Below are 22,935 nucleotides of genomic sequence, written 5' to 3'. Positions count from 1 at the left end.
CTTGTACATGTTTGCAAAATGTTTGGTATAGCGCCCCCAGTGGAGAAGAATCCAGCAGCCGCCACTGGTGTGAGGTGATGAAGAGGGAGGTAGTGGTTCAGAGTGTTAGAAGGGAGGGTAAGTTGTCGTATGCAAAGGCAGCTAGGAGGGTAGGACAAGGACGTCAAGTTAGGGTGCAGGGGTTTGGAGAAGGGCAGTTGGCAGATAGGGTAGGGCAGGAGGATAGAGAGAGGGTGTGGGAGGAGAAATTGAGTATTGTGGGCTTCGTGGCAGGGGTAGTTAATTCTGCGGCAGAGATTGAGGGTAGAACAGATAGAACAAAAATGATTGTTAGGATAGCGGTTCAACATTTGGGTATGGAAGGTCTGACATTGGAGGAGGTGGTTAGGGAATTGAATAAGGGGGCAGCGGGTGACCAAGGAGTACAGAGTCAGGCAGCAGGGGGCAAGGAGTGTCTCGCAGAGGGGGGCTTAATCAGGAAGTAGCAGCATTAGTTGCACTCCATGAAGGTGAGGGGAATTGGATTTTGTAGGAGGTAAAGGATACCAGTAGATGGCGGCAAATACCCTAACAAGTGGTCGGCCGCCGTTAAACCTCAAGAAGAAGAAGAAGAAGAAGAAGAAGAAGAAGAAGAAGAAGAAGAAGAAGAAGAAGAAGAAGAAGAAGAAGAAGAAGAAGAAGAAGAAGAAGAAGAAGAAGAAGAGCAGCAGAAAACAGGAAGTCCCGCCCCTTCTCTCCCTCTTCAGAGAAAACGAAGCTGTTGTTGTTGCCTCTTGTCTGAGGGCGACGTGTGTAACAGAGTGTCGGGTTCACTTCATTTCACCTGGAAGAGACGGTAAGAAGAGGGTTTTAGCCATCTGAATGAATGAATGAATGAATGAAAACTTTATTTAACAGATTGCAGAATGGGTACAATACAGTACGGCTCAATACACACAATTGTTAAGGGGATGCAGACCTGAAAAAGACGTTTGTCTTGTTTCCATCAGGGTCCCCCATTTTCAATTCATATAGACATTTATGACATACACAACATACATGACATTTATGGCATAGGGACATATAGGTATTTAGTACTGATACATTTGTGACATAAACGGTATTCAAATATATAGTACTGTTACCCCTAGATCCTGACAGAGTATATGATGGGGAGGGGACTGTACATTAGGAGGGGGTGGGTGGGTGGGAGAGAAATATCCATATGGCGGGGAGGGAATATATACATGCGGTGGGGAGGAGACTGTCTATTAGGAGGTGGTGGGGGTTTTGGGCATTTACGGTGGCCAGTTTCGAATTGCAGCCTCCCGTAGGTGTTCTTTAAGAGCGGTTTTGAATGTGGGTAGGGATTCACATTCCTTTACAGCTTTGGGTAGGGCGTTCCACATTGATGTGGCATAATTGCGAAACGTGTTTAGTCCCTTGTTTGAGCCGAATCTGGGTTTAACATGATTTGTGGAGCTCCCTATGGTGTTGTGATCGTGGTATTCACTGACCTTTGGGAAGTATTTTGACATGTACATGGGTACCTTGGTCGCGTAGTGTATCTTGTAGACCAGGCCCATTGCAAGTTGCTGTACTTTGTCGTCTACTCTAAGCCATCCTAGGTTGTCAAAGTGGGCAGGGGTGAGGTGGGTTCTAGGAGTAAGGTCAAGCAGTAGTCTGACCAGTTTGTTTTGAGATGTTTGTAATTTTGTCTTTAGCGCCTTTGAAGTGCTTTGGTACCATGAGGTGCAAGCATAGTCGTAGTACCCTTGAATGAGTGCTCCTGCCAGAGTCTTCAGGGTATTCTTGTTTACCAGCGAGGAGATCCGGTACAAGAATCGAGTTCGTTGGTTGACTTTTTTTTATTACATTGGATGCCATTTTGTCACAGGAAAGATTTGCCTCTAGGATGGAACCCAGGTAGGTAATATCTTCTTTCCTTGTGACAATATTGTCACCCACTGTAACTGAGAAGCCGTCGGTCTTGCTGAGTTTGTTATTTTAACCGAAGAGAATGGACTCTGTTTTGCCCATGTGTAATGATAGTTTGTTATCAGCGAGCCATATGCATGCAGGTATGCAAGATGTGCAGTGACCAGAAAACTGTTATTGTATTTGATGTCCTCTTTAGGTATGTGGCTCCATACATAATGTACACATGTTATTTTCAACGTTATATATTGTACCTTTATGCACTGTTGCATTTCCTGCTATGTCCAGCAGGTTGTGCAAGTTTACCAATTTGGTTTATAGACCTACAAATGTATGTTAATAGGCTACTGTGTTCTGGTACATTGTGTTGGCAAGTAGAGATTGTAAAATACATGTGTCATTGAGACATTATAAAAAGAGCAGTCTTGTAGCTATCTGCTGAGGTATGCAAGATGTGCAGTGACCAGAAAACTACAGTTATTGTATTTGATGTGTCTTCTGTAGGAAATAAATAGTCGACAGCAGTCTCTTCAATCTCTGACCAATTGAGAACCGTTACACGTGGGTAAAATGGCTGAACAGCAGGAGGGTGTTGTGTTGGACAAGGACCAGTTCTGCTGTTCTATCTGTCTGGACCTTCTGACGGAACCAGTCACGGTCCCCTGTGGACACAGTTACTGCAGCAGCTGTATTGGAGATAGCTGGGACCAGGATGAGAAGAAGGGAGTCTACAGCTGTCCCCAGTGCAGACAGCGCTTCAATCCAAGGCCCGCACTGAAGAAAAACACCATGCTGGCGGAGGTGGGTGGCTCGATGAGCAGGTTGGCACCTTGCATGGCTCTGCCGTCGGTGTGTGAATGTGTGAGTGACTGGTAAAATGTGAGGAACAAATTGTAAAGCGCTTTGGATAAAAGCACTATATAAATGCACCATTTACCAGTTTAAGAGGGGAACAGATGACCTATGGCCCAAAACTGGGGGAGGGCTCTCAGTGTCTTTACTGAAAGGTTTGTTTTAAAATGTTGTTTTAAAAGTTAGAAAAATGCTGGGCGGCTAGGTGGTGTAGTGGGCAAGGCACTCGCCACCAATGTGGAGACGCTGGGTTCGCGTGTTCGAATCCAGCTCTCCACATTGTTTTCAGTTTAGCTGGTCGTCCGCAGTAATACACATTGGCCGTATTACGGGGAGGGAAACTGAAGGGTGGGGATTGGGCGTTGTGGACCGCGTCTCCTACAGGTCGGTTGGTGCGCCTGCGCAGTAGAATCAGGAAGTGTCGGGGGCAGCGTGAGCCTCCCACGCGTTATTCCTCGCCACTGAGAGATCGAGCTGCGCAGGTGAAAAGATGCGACTGCTGTTACCTCAAGTACCGGAGGGGACTTGTGCTATGTATGACTTAAGGCCTCTGCATGCTACAGAAACTTCAAAGCAACTGCACCACAACATCGACAAAGCAACGGTGTTGCAGACACTCTACCTTTATGCTTCTGCAAAATCAACGCGCAGCCTATGTAACATAGTACCCCGTACGTAGCTAGGTTCCCTAGATAGATGACGCTTCCCTTCTCAACCAACCCATTGATAACAGGCAGAAGAATAAGCATCATTTTTACTTCCGGGCGGGGGGTTTCAAAATAAAAGAGCGAGTCTAAAAGCACCGTAAATACGTTTATTTTTTACAATATCTAACGTTACACGAACCTAAACTAATCTAAAGTTAGTTTAGGTTCGTGTTAACGTCAGATAATGTACAAAATAAACGTATTTACGGTGCTTTTAGTCGTCGCTCTTTTATTTTGAAATCCCCCGACCGGAAGTATTATAGTGTCTGTTGCTAGCAGCTTAACTTTTGTCAGCCGGTTCTGTGCTTCAACGTAACTTCATTCGTTTCCAATGGAGAGGAGAGAAAGACCGGCTCACATGCAGCTCAAACTACCTGTTGGAATAAATTAATTGATTGATGTTTAACTTGTCCCTGTGTGTGTCCAGTCATTTCGACTAGCAAACGTTGTATTTAACATTACCTCAGGATACCATTGTATTTAGTTGGTTAGCTATGTAGCTAATGTGGATAGCATTTTGAATATCACCAATGCTAGCTGGCTGGCTACAGCTTTATTTACTAAATTATGGAGGCTTTTTAATCGTCAAGGTAAGAGAGGATTTGTCATGATCAACTGAAGGCGTATGCTATGGAACAATATGTGCTTGGGTTTTCAGAAAAAGGCCAGTTATGACGCTAATTATTTAGCTAATATTGATAGCATAGCTTGCTGCCTACAACAATGGCGGAGGGTATTCCTCGCTGACCAATATTATTCTATGACAGCCCCACCCCCATTCACTACCAACCAATCACTGCTACGCAATACCAACGCAACGGGTCTTTAGATTAGATTTTGGACACAGGTACGCAACGCCCAAGCAACACAGTCTACAAGACTGTCTGCAACAAGCGCGCTGAAATCGCGCCGATGTTGTGTTGAAGTTGCTTTGAATTTGCTGTAGCATGTAGAGGCCTTTAGTCCACATTGCAGCCGGCTTGTGGGAGGCAAGAAACAGCGTTCATGACAGGGGAGGGTTGAATTGGATGATACGAAATTGGGATGGGAGAAAAACATAGAAAATGGGAGAAAAAGTGGATACAAAAAAAAAGTTAGAAAAATGCGTTTTCTTCCTGTGCAGGATATTGAGCTTTTTGAACATTTTAAACATAAAGGCATTTTTGCATGTGCGATAATAACAATGCTAACCATACGAATCCTCATTTCTACTATGGATGTGTCAATCATCAATGAATTAATGAACAAGGCACAGAAAGGTCTTGCTATGCCCCTGTATACATAGTGTTCCTACACATTTCAGAACTTTTTTCCAGGCCTACATTTCTTTGATTGAATTTTAAGTGTTTGGTCAGTGTGCAATATGAAGTAACTTATGCTAATAGTCTACTCAATAACAACAAATATCTCTGATGGTCAGTTTTGCGTATCGGTACTGAACCCCTCCCCCCATGTACATGAAGAGAGACAGAAACACGTGTCATTTCTCATTGCAGATGTATTGTTTTCCTTGTTTTGTGCTCATCAGTGACTGAGCCGTCCTCCTTCTGTCCTCCTAGGTGGTGGAGCAGCTGAAGAGGACAGGGGGCCAGCAGGCTTCTGCCTCTGCTGCTCTGACCTACGCCGGACCAGGAGACGTGGCCTGTGATTTCTGCACTGGAACCAGACGCCACAAGGCCCTCATGTCTTGCCTGGTGTGTCTGGCTTCTTTCTGCGAGACCCACCTCCAACCTCACCACAGTATCCCCGTGTTGAAGAAGCACAAGCTGGTCAAAGCCACGGCCAGACTGCAGGACAAGATGTGTTCTAGTCACAACAAGCTGCTGGAGGTCTACTGTCGTACGGACCAGCAGTGTATCTGTTATCTGTGCACCATGGAGGAACATAAAGGCCACGACACGGTGTCGGCTGCAGCAGAGAGGACTGAGGAACAGGTAGGACCAGAACATCTACTTCATGACGAAGATCACATTTAAAGAATGAGAAAAAAAAACAACATAGACAGTATAAAAGGACAAATGCTAAGGTTGATATCAACATCCCCTAAAAGTGCATATCATAGTAAAGTGCATAATGCATAGGGGCACAATTTACAGTAAAAGTGCATATAATCAAAGTGCGTGATGCACAGACACACAGAAACAGCACTTCCACAACCTGACTAATAACACACCAAAATAAAATAGGATAATATACAAATCTAGCTTTTGGAGTTATTCAGTAAATAGTAAATAACTATCCCAACAAATTTGATAAAAACAATATACACACATACATACCAACACATATACACACACACACACACTCACTCACACATAGAAATAAAAAGAAAGAAACCAAAACATAGAATTTGGTTCGAGAAGGGTAGAAAGAATTAGTGCTTATCTAGTCCTTACATCACACAATTGACAGATTCTTGCTCTCTATCTATAGTAAATGATAAAAAAAAATTAAGAAAACTGAGAAGAAAAGAAAGCAGTATTTGCAAGGAATAGAATGTCATAATCAGTACTACTCTAGATTTTCCTCTTTCATGTATTTATTTAAGAATGTTTGTTTATAACGGCTTTTAAATGTTCTAATATTTTTACACATTTTTAACGTCTCATGCAGGCTGCTCCAAAGTGACACCCCACAGACCGAGATGCCCATTTGCTTCAAGGTCGTACGGACCCTAGGGTGTTTTAGGAGCAGTTTCCCTCTTAACCCGTAGATACCATCTCTGCCTGTGAACATGCACTGAATATTACTAGGCACTGTATTATTGATTACTTTAAACATAATTTGCGCTGTTTTGAATTTAACCAGGTCAGTGAATTTCAAAGTTTGATTCTTTAAAAACAGAAGGTTAGTGTGAGGGAGTGAGGAGTTCATTTTGTGATGTGAACAGCGTGGCCAAAGGCCGCCAGCACGTCTCTTGTTTTCCAGTAACCAGCTAGTGTTACTCAGTTGTGTTTTGAGAAATCATGACATGACTGGTTGGGCAGTCAGAGTAAACGCTAGCGTTTTCTATTGGAAGCAACTTGTGTAGCTAAAGGCACATCAATCCCAATGAAAACCACAAACTGCAAGAAAGCACTTGTGACTCACAGACCTCCTGAACAGACCACAAGAGACGATATAAAACATATGTATACATGCCATACCTCCTTCACTCATTGGGGGGACATATTTATTCCCAATTATATAGCATGTCGCGGACATATGTATGGAAGCAAATGAGTGACAGAAGTATTTGAATTTTATCAGACACCGAATTTATAGCATTGAAAATAATTACTTTGAAAACATGTATCTGAATTTTTTCAGACACCGAATTTATAGCATTGAAAATAATTACTTTGAAAATCATGTATCTGAATTTACCTGAATTTACCTGTGAAATAAAAATTCAGTGTTTAAAATTCAATGTAAAAAATTTGAATGCATAATAAAATTCAATGTAAAAAATTCGATGCATAATTGCGGTGGATAAAATTCGATGTAAAAAACCATCATCCGGGCCGCCTATTCTTTATTCCCAGCGGAAGAGTGCTGCCGAGTGCTTCCGCGTTTTCCCTGATTGGCTGCGACACGCCCCGCGGCAGCATTATGTAGCCGTAATCCCAGATGTTTTTCATTCGACGCTTAGCTCAACTGGTATGCCGCCGTGCTGTGGATCCTGCGGTCCGTTGTTGACAAGTTTGATTCCCTTCAATTTTTTTTTTTAACGTGCATTCTTTCGCCGGTTAAGTTTAGGCATGTTAACTTTAAGCATTGTTTCGGAGTTGGTTATGGTTAAGGTTAGGCATTGTTTCGGAGTTGGTTAAGGTTAGAAGGGTTAAGTTTAGGCGCTGTTAAGGAGCTGGTTAAGGTTAGAGTTTGTCTTAGAGAATGGCAATATTCTTTCGGAGTTGGTTATGGTTAGAGTTGTTCCGATACCGATACCAGTATCGGAAATGCCGCCGATACTGCCTAAAATGCTGGTATCGGTATCGGCGAGTACCCTCTAATGTTGTGCTCCGATACCATATGACGTAATTTATCAACAACACTGCGGACGTTGGGCTCTGTAGATATACCCTACTCGCTGAGTGAGCATTATAAAACAAACGTGTGCTTAATCGACCGTGAATTAAAGTGTCAATTGCCATTTGTCATTTTAACAGCAGAGCAGATACTTTCTTAAAATACCATCGTCCCGACAGAGCGCTGTTGACGGGGAGCTCTGATGAGTTCGCTTGGTGGCTGGTGTTATTAGCATTGAACAGCTAACCGAAAGCTAGCTTTGACGTTACCTTGGCTAAAGTTGTGGCTATTCATAATCCAGCAATAATGGCTGCAGACCTGCAAGCAAAGTACAGCAAGTTGGCAAAGGAGTATTCCAAGTTAAATCACAATGTCACCAGTAACGTTACAGTCTTCTATGGTCTTCCCATCTGCCGGTAGCTCCATGCTAGCTAACCTAGCTCACGTTAGCGTCGTCACTGAACCACCTCGCGTACACAATTAATGACATGTTGCGGACAACCATATCGGCGACAATGTTTAGCTTTTAGTGCCAAATGATAAGAGTCTGAGGCGGAGTCTCAAAAGAGAATGTTGAATATTTATTGTGCAAAAATCACAACAGATCCTCTCCAACGGAGCCTTGTAGACTGAGTAGGGTATATCTGCAGAGCCACTGGGTAGCGAGTGGATCATTGGAGTAGGGTATATCTGCAGTGCTGCAGCCCCATACTCATTGATTAATGATACTAATACAAATCTATACAATCACCTGTTGAATAAATACCATTACTTTCTAGTTATTACTAAAAAACAGTATATATAAAACAGTATCTGTAAAAATATATATATATAATTTATATACTTTTTTTTTTTTTTTTTTTTATGTATGCACTGGTATCGGATAAGTATCGGTATCGGCCGATACCCAAAGCTTAGGTATCGGAATCGAATCGGAAAGGAAAAAATGGTATCGGAAGATCTCTAGTTATGGTTAAGGTTAGGCATTGTTTCGGAGTTGGTTAAGGTTAACGTTAGGCATTGTTTCGGAGTTGGTTAAGGTTAGAAGGGTTAAGTTTAGGCGCTGTTAAGGAGCTGGTTAAGGTTAGAGTTTGTCTTAGAGAATGGCAATAGACAGCCTATTTCCGCACTGCCGCTCTCTCGCGCTGCCGTGGTCACATGGGCGTCGCAGCCAATCAGGGAAAACGCGGAAGCACGCGACGCACTCTTCCGCTGGGAATAAGCTACACACTTCCGGGCTACCCAGACAGGATAAGCAATCGAGCCTGGATGCAATCGAACTGACTTCTGGCCTATCACTGCACAGCTTTGTCAGTCATGTGATCACACCAACCCGGGAGAAAGATGGCGGTATATATACATACGGTGGGGAGGAGACTGTACATTAGGAGGGGGTGGGTGGGAGAGAAATATACATATGGTGGGGAGAGAATATATACATACGGTGGGGAGAGAATATATACATACGGTGGGGAGGAGACTGTACATTAGGAGGGGGTGGGTGGGAGAGAAATATACATACAGTGTGGAGAGAATATATACATACGGTGGGGAGGAGACTGTACATTAGGAGGGGGTGGGTGGGTGGGAGAGAAATATACATACGGTGTGGAGAGAATATATACATACGGTGGGGAGGAGACTGTCTATTATATGTATTTCTCTCCCACCCCCTCCTAATGTACAGTCCTCCCCACCGTATGTATATATTCTCTCCCCACCATATGTTTATTTCTCTCCCACCCACCCACCCCCTCCTAATGTACAGTCAAGTCAAGAGTTTTTAATTGTCACGGCATACAAGTATACAATGAAATGCGGGTGGTCTTGCCCGCAACGATGTGCAATACAGTGGTACAACATATAGAATCCAATAAAAAAACAACATTGTGCAATAAACAGGTAACGGGTAACATGGTGTGACATCTCGGTATCTGTACATAGTTATTTACAGAGCATATAGGACATGCTAGGTAGCTTTGGTAGTGCAATACACTGTTCCTGTTATTCTAATTTAAAGTGGCCTTTCCTTTTGGCCATAAGTGTGCGGCATGAGTGTGTGCCCGCTCATGTTAAAGTGTTAAGTGGCTGCTAGTGTGTGAGCGTGCACAGCGTGCGTGTCGTGTGTGTGTTCATGTGTGCTTGTGTGTGGATAGTTCAGTGTTCTGTGGCACTCAATGTTCATTGTTCAGGGCTCTGATGGCCTGGGGGAAGAAGCTGAGCCTAAGCCGCTCTGTCCTAGTAGCTGGGGTTCGCAGGCGTCTGCCTGACCTCAGCAGCTGGAACAGGCTGTTATTGGGGTGGTGAGGGTCTTTCATTATCCTGCAGGCTCTAGATTTGCACCTCTTGTTGTATATAACCTGCAGGGGAGGTAATGCAATACCCGTGGTACGCTCGGCTGAGCGCACCACTCTCTGTAGGGCCTTCTTGTCCTGTGCCGTGCTGTTTCCATACCAGGCAGTGATGTTTCCGGTCAAGATGCTCTCTACAGCTCCTGAGTAGAAGGACTGGAGTATCTTCCCCGATACTCTGAACTTCCTTAACTGTCTCAGGTGGTAGAGGCGCTGTTTCGCCTTCTTTACTACTGTGTCTATGTGTGTTGACCATGTCAGATCCTCTGAGATGTGGACCCCCAGGTAGGGCTGGGCGATATGGCCTAAATATGATATCACGATATTTTCTGACCTTTCGGCGATACACGATACGCATCACGATGTTTTTCTTTTTTTCCCCAAACAATTCATTATGAGGCTTACCAAGACAGTATTTGAGTTCGCAAGCTAACATTAAAGACAAAATAAAATACCCATGCATTTAGCATTTTTATATTATATATTAGATTTAGATTATTGGATTATTAGATTATATATTGCATATATTTAGCAATGCGATATATGATTTAGATATGAAATATGATGAATTGAAAATGGGGGACCCTGATGTAAACAAGACGAAAGTCTTTCTCTGGTCTGCATCCTCCAGTCCACTGTTGTTGTATTGAGCTGTACTGTATTGTACATTTACATTACATTTACATTTAGTCATTTAGCTGACGCTTTTATCCAAAGCGATTTACAAGTTCTGTGCGACAAGACAGCAAGAAGGGTATAACTCTATCAGCTGAGTAACAATGTTCATCAAAGTGTTGCGTGTTACAGTGTAGGTTAGTTTATTAGGACAAGTGCATGACATTAAGGTTAGTCGGTTTTTTTTTTTTTTTTTTTTTTTTTTTATCATTTCAGATAATGGTTGAAGAAGTGAGTCTTTAGTCGACGGCGAAAGATTGGACGGGATTCGGCTGTCCTAACTGGGATGGGTAGTTCATTCCACCATTGTGGGGCAAGGACTGAGAATAGGCGGCTTCTCTTTGATGACCCTCCGGGAGCTTGCATAGGAGTAGATCTGAGGCGGCCAGAAGATGCAGAGCATAGGGGTCTTGAGGGTGTGTAGTTAGAGACCATTGACCGGAGGTAGGCGGGAGCGGTTCCCTTTGCCGCACGGTATGCTAGGTCGAGGGCCTTGAAGCGGATACGTGCAGCAATGGGGAGCCAGTGCAGGTCCCTAAGAAGTGGGGTGACATGGGCCGACTTCGGTAGGTTTGAGATCAGGCGGGCCGCTGCGTTTTGAATGAGTTGAAGAGGCTTGGTGGCAGTGGCCGGTAGGGATGGGTATCGTTAGGATTTTATCGATACTACTACTCCTATCGATACTGCTTAACGGTTCGGTACTTTATCGATACTCTTATCGGTTCTTTTTGATAATTTTTTTATGATTTTTATATTTGCAGTTGAGAGCATTGGTCATCTCCCTACAGTAAAGATTAGAAATGATTGAATTATTGTAAATGTGTGTGGAGTGGTGGGAATAGCTGCTTCAATAATAACTTATAACAACAACAGACAAGTTAGACAACTATGTATACAAAAAAAACGATATACACTGAATGATTAGTTGTTACCTAAAGTCCTTGGACTCCACTGTAGAGAACGGGTGCAGGCCTTTGACAACAAACTTTGTCACAGCCCTGTGACACTCGTTCACCCTATCCTCTGTCATCTTTCCTCTAGCTGCTAGGGAGAAAGGACTTTGGGTGGTGGAGGTAGAGGGAGGATGTGTGGTGGGCTCACTGGCCTGGGACACATTGGTGGCTGACCTCAGCTTGACGATCTATAAAAAGTTTTTAGATTGTAGTATTTGTAGCTAAACAATTATTTTGTTTATTAGCCTATTTGTAATAATTCGTTATTAGCCTAGGAAACTCCGTATCTTGGCTTACCGGCTGCAGTGGACGTGGATGCAGATGGACCACTGCGCGCAAGGCAGTCGAATACGGCGCATTTCTGCACACTAATATAGTGTTTTGCAAACAAATGTTTTGATAGATTGCTCGTATTGCCACCCTTACTGGCAAATGTTTTGTTGCACTTGTGAACGCTTCGCTCTATCCGCCATCACGACTCAGTCCATGCAGAGCTGTCTGTGTCTGTGTGCAGCGCGCGTCGGCACGGAGACAGCGCTGAGATGCTTCCAGCTGCAGCACATCAGGTGTGCGGGGCTTGTATGTGCGGGGCTTGTAAGCGCTGCTGTCTGACGTGCTGCAGCTGCATACTATTGACAGCGCTTTCATTAAGGAGTACCCGTATGTATGTGTAGCGCGACTCGCGAGGAGTGTGTGTAATAATGACTCGCTGCTTCTCGTGCAGAGACAGAGAGAGGAGAGATCGTTCGCAACTTTTAAATAATAATAATAATAATAATAATTTCTCTAGAGTATCGATAGCAGTACCGAGGACGTCGGAGCTTATAAATACTCCGGTATTTTCTAATATATTACCGGTTCCCGTTTAAAACCGGGGTCCGGGGGGCATCCCTAGTGGCCGGGAGGCCAGCTAGCAGTGCGTTGCAGTAGTCGAGGCGGGAGATGACTGTATGAGATGATTGTACCCATGCTGCAATCTGTTAATAACGTTTTCATTCATTCAGACGGCAAACGGAATCATTTTGATTGACAGTCGAGTCTGCCAATGACGTCACACCGCTTGCACCCGCCCTGCTGTTCTTAGCACCAATCGGCAAGCGCGTATTAATTTTTTACTTCCACCATTGGAGAGCTCAATGACAACAACAATGGTAGCAGTAGCTCCCCGCGGCCGACGTTTAGCTTTTAGCTACGCAGGATGACTAAACGACTGGAGGCATAATGATTTTACTGCAACAGATGTTATAATAAAAGCCTTTCCATACATCTGTCTGATTGAAAACTTTATTAACAGACCGCAGAATGGGCACAACTGAGTCAGCACGGGCTGAGATATGAACGACTAATGCTTGCTATCTAGGTCGACCTCGGACGTTGCTATGTAAATACGCTGATGTTATTGAACATGTAACTATATAACGTTAATGCCACAAAACGAATGCCTTTGTTATCATAAGTAGTAACTTTGATGCAGTAGTGTGTGTGTGGGGCGGCACTGTTCAAAAGTTTCAACGTGTGGACCAGATTGACGCAACACAATCCTCTTGGGCAAAACATCACGATATCCACGATACGTTTAAAAAGTGTATCGTTAATGAACTGTACCCGATATTTATATAATATTGTCATATCGCCCAGCCCTACCCCCAGGTACTTAAAGCTGCTCACCCTGTCCATGGTAGCCCCGTTAATCATCAGTGGTGTGTGTGTCTCCTGCTGTCCTCTCCTATAATCCACGATCAGCTCCTTGGTTTTACCAATGTTCAGGAGCAGGCTGTTGTCCTGGCACCAGCGTTCCAGTTAGGGCTGCAACGATTAGTCGACATAATCGACGACGTCGATTATAAAAAATCGTCGGCGAGAAATTGTTGCGTCGATTAGTCATTAAAAAAAAAAAAAAAAATAAATTTATTTATTTAATTTTTTTTTTCTTTTTTTTTTTGTGCACTACCTATCTTTGTGAGAGTGGCTTCTCAGGGTTCCAGACAACATCATAACATGATGATCCCATAGCACATTTTGGACATTGAAAACATTGTTCCCCTGCAGGAGATGATGATCAGACTAGACACACAATACATTACACACGCACTCCTCTCACTCACACACGGCGATCAGAGTAAGACACACACATACACACTCCTCTCACTCACACACAGCGATCAGAGTAAGACACACACACATACACACTCCTCTCACTCACACACAGCGATCAGAGTAAGACACACACACATTCACACTCCTCTCACTCACACACAGCGATCAGAGTAAGACACACACACATTCACACTCCTCTCTCTCACACACAGCGATCAGAGTAAGACACACACACATTCACACTCCTCTCACTCACACACAGCGATCAGAGTAAGACACACACACATACACAAATTACACAGTACACACCTCTCACTCACACAGCGATCAGAGTAAGACACACACACAAATTACACAGTACACACACTCCTCTCACTCACACAGCGATCAGAGTAAGACACACACACATACACACACACACAGACTCCTCTCACACACAGCAAACAAAAGTTATTTAAAGTACACTTCCACTTTAATTTGTATTATTTAATTTATTTATCTTGTTATGAGTGATTGCTGTATTGTTCTTCAAATACATTTTCATTTAAAGTGGCTTAAAGATCCAAATTCAAATGTTTCATGAGTCATTATTTTAATTTGCTATGGGATCATCATGTTATGATGTTGTTGTTTGGTCCTGACAAGAGTCTCAAAGTCTGGGGTGATGGTAGACAAGCAACTCTGAGGTCATGCTCAATGTCCAATCTGTTCCTCTGCTCTGTCTTCAGCTGGACCAGAGCTGAGAAGCCACTTTCACAAAGATAGGTAATTAAAAAAAAAAAAAAAAAAAAATCCTTTTTTTTTTTTTTTTTTTTTTTTTTTTTGTTTACATTGGTTTTCGATTAGTCGACTAATCGAAAAAATAATCGGCAGATTAGTCGACTACCAAATTAGTCATTAGTTGCAGCCCTAGTTCCAGTACCTCAACCTCCTCCCGGTAGGCCTTCTCGTCGTTGTCCGCGATCAGCCCCACCACCACCGTGTCGTCTGCGAACTTCACTATGGAGTTGGAGCTGAACTTGGCCACACAGTCGTGTGTGTAGAGTGAGTACAGCAGGGGGCTTAGAACACAGCCCTGGGGGGACCCGATGCTCAGGGTGATGGTGTTGGAGGTCTGACCCCCCACCCTGACCGCCTGGGGTCTTTCACTCAGAAAGTCCAGTACCCAGGCGCTCAGGGCGGAGCTCAGACCCAGCTCGATCAGCTTGTCCACCAGTCTGGTGGGGACTATGGTGTTGAACGCTGAGCTATAGTCAATGAACAACAGTCTCACATAGCCCCCCTTCTGACGGTCAAGGTGGGAGAGGGTGCTGTGCAGTACCTGGGACAGGGGTGTACAGTGCGACATATATGTTGCACGTGCGACACTGACGTCAGTCTGTGCGATGAATGAATTGACTTCACTAGCACGGGTGCGATGGCCCGTGGCGCAAGCAAAAAAAAAAGTGTGACGGTAAATGAATGGACCACGGCGCTATCCACTTGGGACTTGTAGTCTTGTGCGATTAAATACAATGTCCCTTCTGCGTAAGACTCCATATATCAAACACCAAATCCCATAATCCCTAGCGAACAATATCCCCGCGAGTTGCGAGCAGTGACTCTATCCGCTCGGCTCAGCTCACAACACAGCAGGTGATCAGGACTCGTCTCAGCAGCAGACAGTAGCCTTTGGAACGCGGACATTGAAACAGAGCTAGTGGATAGTGTTGTCGCGACCCAAAACAAATCCCTGCTGTTTTATTCGGCAACGGGTCAAATGCATATAACATGCTTTGCAATCCTCGCGTCATAAAGTCCGAAATGAACGTTACGTTAGCATGAGCTAACAACAAGCTGTTCATAGCCATATAGAGAGAACAGCAGACGGGCAGAGTGAGGAGGAGGGGGCAGACATTCTCCCTTCTCTGTGTGTGTGTGTGCGTTTGGAAAGATCACATGAAGTCAGACGAGTATATTATATTGATAGTAAATGTACTGAGGGTGGACAGATAATGTTGATATTTAAACATAAAAAATACAATACAAAATAAATGTATTCATGATCATGCAACATAAAACTGTTGCGTGTTGTGAGTTCCAAAACATTTAACTTAAAGTTTCAAGCTCAATATATCAAAACGTGGCACTTTACAGTGAACAGGAGGTCTATGTGTATTAAAAACAATAGATTGTTTTTCCTTTAAAAGTCTGGAAGAGGTCAAAAATAAAAATGTCAAATGATATTTCCGTTGCCTTTTTTGAGTTGATCTAAATGTTACTGATTGTGTTAAATGGGCTTATGTTATGATATCGTCTCATATCGATTAGGGATGCACGATATTGATTTTGACACCGATACCGATACCGATAAATTTATGCTCCTCAAGTCGATACCGATACCGATAACCGATATTTATTGTAATCAAATTTTTTTTTTTTTTTTTTTTAGTATTTATAAGCTCCGACGTCATCGGTACTGCTATCGGTACTCGAGAAATTATGGAGGTTTTTTTTGAGGAATTTAAACGTCGCAAACTAATCTTGTTGGCCGTTGTCTATTATCTCTCCTGCCTCTGTCTCTGCCTGCTGCGAGCAGGCTCCCTCCCACACACACACACACACACACACACACTCACTCACACGGGTGCTGCGCTGCCGACTCAGTACAGACAGCTCTGCTCTCATAATGGCGGAGAGAACGAAATGTTCAAAAGTCTGGGTCTATTTTACTAAAGTCGAGTGCAACAAGACATTTGCCAGTAATGTATAAGCGCTGGTACTTGTCAATGTGTCTGGCAGGGAGCAGCTAACGTTATAGCTCCGAGTAGAGTAATGGCTGACAATCCGGAGGTAAATAAACGAACGAGAGCTTCTGATTGGTGGTAAGAAGAAGAGGTGGGTGCAAGCCGTGGGACGTAATTGGCAGATCGACTGTCTGTCTCCGAATGTAACGTGACTACGTCACAGCCAAGAAAGGGAGCACTCGATTTGTGAAAAACTCCCTGTTCCTAAACCACACGCTATCAGTTTTACCACAGTACTGGCAAAACGGGAGGAGGCTATAATAAAAACAAGCGCCCTTCATCCAAATCCACCCACACCGGATTTCTTTTAACCAAAAAATGTATTATATGTTATCGGAGCTATCAATAACGTTATCGAGTTTATCGGGATGACGTCATAATTGCTGATATCGGCCCGATAATTATCGTGCATCCCTAATATCGATTGCAGGCACCTGCATCGTATCATATCGTGGCATATATCAGCAAATATCGTATTGTTGTCCAAAGAATCTATATCGTATCGTATCGTGATGAAACTGGTGATTCCCACCCCTAGTAGAGTCCATACACCCAACACCAAATCCCATAATTCCTTACACGTAACGTGTCTGGCTGTGTGATGTCAACTTGTCAGCATAAAATGACAGCCAAACATGGCACTGCAACTAAATAACACAAATACAATAGGCACATTTGTGACTGTTACAAATATAACACATTTTATATCTGTGCTACAAGATTTTGGCCTGTGCTACAAAACGATCAACCTCTGTAGCACCAGTGCTATGTGCAAAAAAAGTTAACGTACAGCCCTGACCTGGGAGACCGCGTCGTCAGTGGACCTGTTTGTCCTGTATGCAAATTGCATAGGGTCCATATCACTGGGGAGGGAGGCACAAATGTGGTCCTTGACCAGCCTCTCAAAACATTTCATGACCACAGAGGTGAGTGCCACCGGTCTGTAGTCATTTGGACATGTTGGGGAGGGTTTCTTCGGTACAGGGATGATGGTAGACATCTTGAAGCAGGCAGGGACCACTGACTCCGCCAGGGATTGATTAAATATGGCGGTGAACACCGGGGCAAGCTGGTTGGCACAGGACTTAAGTATGAGTCCTGTTATACCATCTGGGCCAGCAGCCTTCCTGGTGTTCACCTGCATAAATGCTCTTCTCACACTGTGTACCGTCAATGAGAGAGCGTCCCCGCCCCCCGCGGATGCCCCCCCCCCTCCACAACAGCCGGCGCACCAGTGACGTCACTAGCCGTTGGGCTAGCGCAGTGCCACTGTTTGCACCAAACCGCGCGTAGAAGGTGTTGAGCTGGTCCGCAAGGGAGGCGTCGTCGCTCCCCATTGAGGGGGCGCTGACTTTGTAGTCAGTTATAGCCCTCAGTCCCTGCCATAAGCCTCTTGTGTCATTCTGTGCCATTTGTGCCTCCATCTTGTCGGCATACGTCCTCTTAGCAAGTTTGACAGCCTTGCGCAGAGTGTAGACTGTTGTCTTGTACTCTTCCATGTTTCCTGACTCTCTGCCCCGGTTATAAGCAGTGGTGCGAGAGTTCAGGGCTGCTCTGATGGTACTGTCCACCCATGGTTTCTGGTTTGGGAACACCCTCGCCTTCTTTGTGGGGACGATACTATCAGCCAGTGTTGTTATGAATGACACCACAGCGTCTGTGAAATCGCTGACGTCACTGTTACTCCTCCTGAACATTCCCCAGTCGGCGATGTCTAGTGCGTCCTGAAGCGTGGCCTCTGATTGGTCGTCCCATTTTTTTACCTCACGTGACGCCGTCGTGTTTATATGCTGGGACCAGCAAGATGGCGGCATGATCCGACGTGTTTGTTGCTCCCGCTAATGGTGGAGCCGGTACAGCCTTGTATCCGGCTCTGAACGGGGTGTAACAGTGGTCGAGTGTATTTCCTCCCCTTGTGGAGCAGACGATGTGCTGGAAGAAAGACGGCATGACTTTCTTCAGATTTGCCTGATTGAAGTCCCCGGCTACGATCATGGCTGCGTCCGGATGCTTGATCTGGTGTGTGTTCAGATGTTCGTGTAGTTCCCCTAGCGCCCTGCCGACGTTCGCCTGGGGGTCGATGTACACTGCACATGATCACTGCAGTGAATTCGCGCGGAAGATGGAACGGGCGACATTGGATCGTGAGGTGTTCCATGTCGGGAGAGCATGAACGGGAGAGTATCTTCACCTCCCCTGGGCTAGTCCAGCCGTTGTTGGTCATAAGGCATAGCCCCCCGCCGATGCTCTTCCCGGAGGCTTCTGTACGGTCCGCTCTGAAGATGGTGAAGGAGTTGGAGGGAGAGATGCTGTGATCGGGAGTCACTGTTTTCAGCCAGGTCTCCGTGAAGCACAGGATATTGCATTCCTTCATCTCTCGCTGGAATCGGACCCGCGCTCGTAAATCATCCATCTTACTCTCTAGCGAACGAGCATTCGCCAGGAAGATAGATGGAATAGCCGGACGGTAAGCAGATTTTCTTAATCTTAATCTGATCCCGCTCCTCTTCCCCCTGTGTTTCTTCTTTGTCTTGCGGCCGTTTTTGTCTCCCGCGTTGTCTTTGTCTCGTCTGATCTCCGTTGGCCATTCTTGGCATGATAAAGTGTCTCTAAACTCCTCTTTGAGTCCGGAGTTTAGGTCAATAAGTGACTGGCGGTTGTATGACGTCCCCGCCAGTGATGCTTCGATAAAAAAAGTAGTAAAAACAAACGTAATAACAAAAAATTTGCACATTCGTTGCTGAGCAAAACCCATGGCGACTGACTCGGGTCGCGCCAATCAAGTCTCCTCCCCACCGTATGTATATATTCTCTCCCCACCGTATGTATATATACCGCCATCTTTCTCCCGGGTTGGTGTGATCACATGACTGACAAAGCCGTGCAGTGATGGGCCAGAAGTCAGTTCGATTGCATCCAGGCTCGATTGCTTATCCTGTCTGGGTAGCCCGGATGATGTTTTTTTACATCGAAGTCTATACACCGCAATTATGCATTGAATTTTTTACATTGAATTTTATACACTGCAATTATGCATCGAATTTTTTACATTGAATTGTATACACCGCAATTATGCATCACATTTTTTACATTGAATTTTATACACTGCAATTATGCATCGAATTTTTTACATTGAATTTTATACACTGCAATTATGCATCACATTTTTTATATTGAAGTTTAAACACTGAATTTTTATTTCACATAGGTAAATTATTTCACATAGGTAAATTCGGAGCAAAGAAATTCAGATAAATGATTTTCAAAGTAATTATTTTCAATGCTATAAATTCGGTGTCTGAAAAAAATTCAGATACATGTTTTCAAAGTAATTATTTTCAATGCTATAAATTCGGTGTCTGATAAAATTCAAATACTTCTGTCACTCATTTGCTTCCATATTCTAGTTTGTTACTGTTTTCTCATCCACCATGTTTAAACAAGATGCAATTACCTCTCATGGCCACAGGGTGCCAATCTTACACTATAGATAAAGCTGTCTCTAGTGTAGCTTTAAATGAAGTCCCTAACTAAAACACTTCTTCCTACGTTGATTTGTTACAGAAACAGCTGGCGGAGAGTCTTTTCAAAGTCCAGGAGAGAGTCCAGGAGAGAGAGAAGGAGCTGAAAGCACTCAGACTGGCTGTGGAGACACTGAAGGTGAGGTCATATGAAACTGGACTTTGAAGAAGAAGTCTTTATTTGTAGCACATTGCTACATCGTCATGCAGCGAACACACACATGCGAGATGGGTGACACATCCTGTAGGACATGGGTTCCCAAACTGCCACTGAGCTAATTCAGTACCCTCTTGAGATCATGTGTACAAAAGATCTAAGGAAATTAATAAAGGGAAGATGATAAAATTGAAGGTTTTGTATATACAGTACTGAATTCTCCCATCCGGACCAATGCAATTTGAAATATTATTATAGAATATAGAATATATGCTTATACATTACCTTATTATAGCCAATTCGCACATTTATATATATATACATATAGTATCTTTCAAATGGCCGAGTTCAATTTGGATATAGTATCACCAGGCATGTATAATAACATATACAGATATTTAATGTAATCGACTGTACTTTTTTATTTCTCCCACAGTGTAATCATTTTGTAACTAATTTCAGATCTAATTATTCCTACATGATTACAATAGTGTGGAGAAACTGACTGCGTTTCAATATTTGTCAAAAACGTTACCTTTTGTAGCTTATTATCGCGAATCATAACAATTATTGATATGATTCATTCAGAATGCCTAACTTTGAACGACCATAGCGGACCATGGGAAGTGTAGTTTTGAGAAATTCCGACGCTGGCAGATAGCTGGCAATGCGCTCTTCAAAATGGCCGCAAAAAAACTACAATTCCCATGGTTCAACATTTCCATTTACGCTTCAGCGTCAAAAACGCGAGTGAAAAATAAAAACTTAAAATGATATAAACTCACTTTTAACCTATTGCTAAACTATTGCCAACCTAACGTTTTACATTCTACATGTATTTGTGACATAGTAGTGATAATAATACTTGAAAACGTTTGATTTTAAAAACGTTAAATTATTGCAGCACTCATAAAAATACTAATATATGATAATAATGTCAAAAAGGGGTCGGTACCGTGGCCGTGGGGTGGAACAGGTTAATGGGACGTTTCGTTTTGAACAGTAAGCTAACGCAAGCTATCATGCACTACTAGACTTACTGGAGCATTTGTTGATAGCTATCAGTAGCTAGCCGGCTGGCAGGCTCACCGAGGTCCCAGTGTTTACAACAGCCACGGGTGCGAGAGGGCTGGAGGAGAAGCAGATGCCACATCTCTCTCCGTGTGTCTGAGTTCAGTTCAGTTCGGCTCACTATAGGAGGTCGAACAACGCGTCGAAAATATGAAGCAATACTAACTTTACTTTTCTTCATAGCTAAATCAGACAGTCAGCCAGTCTATCAGAGTGAGTGCTCAGTCGATTGTTCCCGCTGATCATACCTGCTGAGTGCTCACTGCTCAGCTCACGTGAGTGACGTCATCGCGTCATCACACGCCTTGGATAATTTAGGAGTGAAATGCGAATCCAAGGCTTGAAAGCACTACTCGCAAGCCCGCCCCCAGATAATATTTACCAATCGCAACGGCCAATTAAAGGGGCAATTCGCGACGATATCATCGCAGCGTACAGCCCTGGATATATTCCTTTACTGCATAGTGAATTCGGCGTCGCAAAAGGTATTCCAAGCTACAGGCTGCACATCCAGAATCCAGCTAACTGGAAATTCCATTTAAAAAAAATAATAATAATTAGTGCACCGTTCTGCCACAGGGCACACTGCATTATCGAGACAGCGCCCCTAAGAGGATCTGGCCGGTAATGCACTTTTCAGAATTCGAAGAGGAGGGTAGATCTGCAGTGCAGCTCGGTAACATTGAGTAGATTATTACAATGGAATAAAAGCCAAAACAACCTTGCCACGGACATGTCCATGGTTGGTCCTCAACCGTTGGATTCGAAACACTGATTTATCCGTGGTTGGCCCCGAAACGGTTAAATGCCAGTGTTTGTGATGGCATCACAAATTATTGTTAAAAAACAGGCTAGCATAATGTATGATTAGCAACAACACTGATTTTGATGGATTTTCAGTTTTTTTGTAATGTCAGATTGAAAAAAATACAATCTTTTATTCAACTTCAGCCCTGATCATAACACCACATATTCATTTTATAATTCTAACCCTTTAAATGCCAGTGTGTGTGATGGCATATATTTGCAATATATCAAATGCAAAGTAGATTTTTCTGGGGGGGATTATTACAGGCTAGCATGTGTCAATGATTAGCAACAACAGTTTTTTATAAGGGTCCCGCCTCCACCAATCACATGCGGCTCCCTTTGTGTGTGTGTGTGTGTGTGAGAGCAAGAGAGCGAGAGATAGTTCTCCAATTTGTGTGAGTTGCAGTGATCTCCTCGTTGTTCCCCACCTAGGTTATCTAACTATTGCGCTGCTGCAACTAGAAACACTGGCCTGGCCGCGTGAATATTTTAGGCAACCAACTTGTGTTTAGCGTTTCTCTGATTGGCCACTACGCCCATGTGACCGCGACAGCGCGAGAGAGAGGCTGTCTATTGCCATTCTCTAAGACAAACTCTAACCTTAACCAACTTTGAAAGAGTGCCTAAGCTTAACCAGTGTAGAAACAGGCGTCTGCCAATCAGAGAGCGTCTGCCAGAAATGCGTCTAGGAAAAAAAATAACGCGCCTGGCCTGCTTCTAAGTTCAGTGGCCTGACTTTTTTTTTAATAATCTGGCGACCCCCACTTTGGGAACCCCTGCTGTGCATTTTTGGGCATTCAGTCGTCAGGTAATGTGAAGGTTCCCGGTTCGATCCCAGCTCTTCCAGGAAGCATGCCGAAGTGTCCTTGAGCAAAACACACTGAGCCTCATTCACGAAGCAATATAAGAACTAGGGCTGTCCCCGACTAAGGAATTGGATAGTCGACTTTTATCGGCCGAAATTAGCCGATAGTCGACTATTAGTCGACAATGAAAATATTTTTTTAGGACTTAAAATCGTCTTACCTTG

The 22,935-nt window shown here is 43.8% G+C and overlaps 1 protein-coding gene across 3 annotated transcripts in view; it reads left to right on the top strand.

Annotated features, from left to right (window-relative positions):
* The first annotated feature begins 722 nt into the window (after positions 1-722).
* The window catches only part of LOC311233962 (E3 ubiquitin/ISG15 ligase TRIM25-like), a 42,686-nt gene continuing 20,473 nt past the window's right edge, over positions 723-22,935 (top strand). For all 3 annotated transcript variants that reach the window (XR_014620048.1, XM_084321031.1, XM_084321030.1), the window contains exons 1-4: positions 723-835; positions 2,422-2,718; positions 5,036-5,410; positions 19,911-20,006. Coding sequence is in view for 2 of the 3 variants with exons in the window: in XM_084321031.1 (XP_084177157.1) it covers positions 2,488-2,718; positions 5,036-5,410; positions 19,911-20,006 (702 nt within the window). In the remaining variant the exon portion in view is untranslated. The remainder of the gene's footprint in view (positions 836-2,421; positions 2,719-5,035; positions 5,411-19,910; positions 20,007-22,935) is intronic.

Source organism: Notolepis coatsorum (genome assembly GCF_963971535.1).
Source record: "Notolepis coatsorum genome assembly, chromosome: 9".
Classification (NCBI taxonomy): domain Eukaryota; kingdom Metazoa; phylum Chordata; class Actinopteri; order Aulopiformes; family Paralepididae; genus Notolepis; species Notolepis coatsorum.
This window is presented reverse-complemented; position numbering and strand designations above follow the sequence as displayed.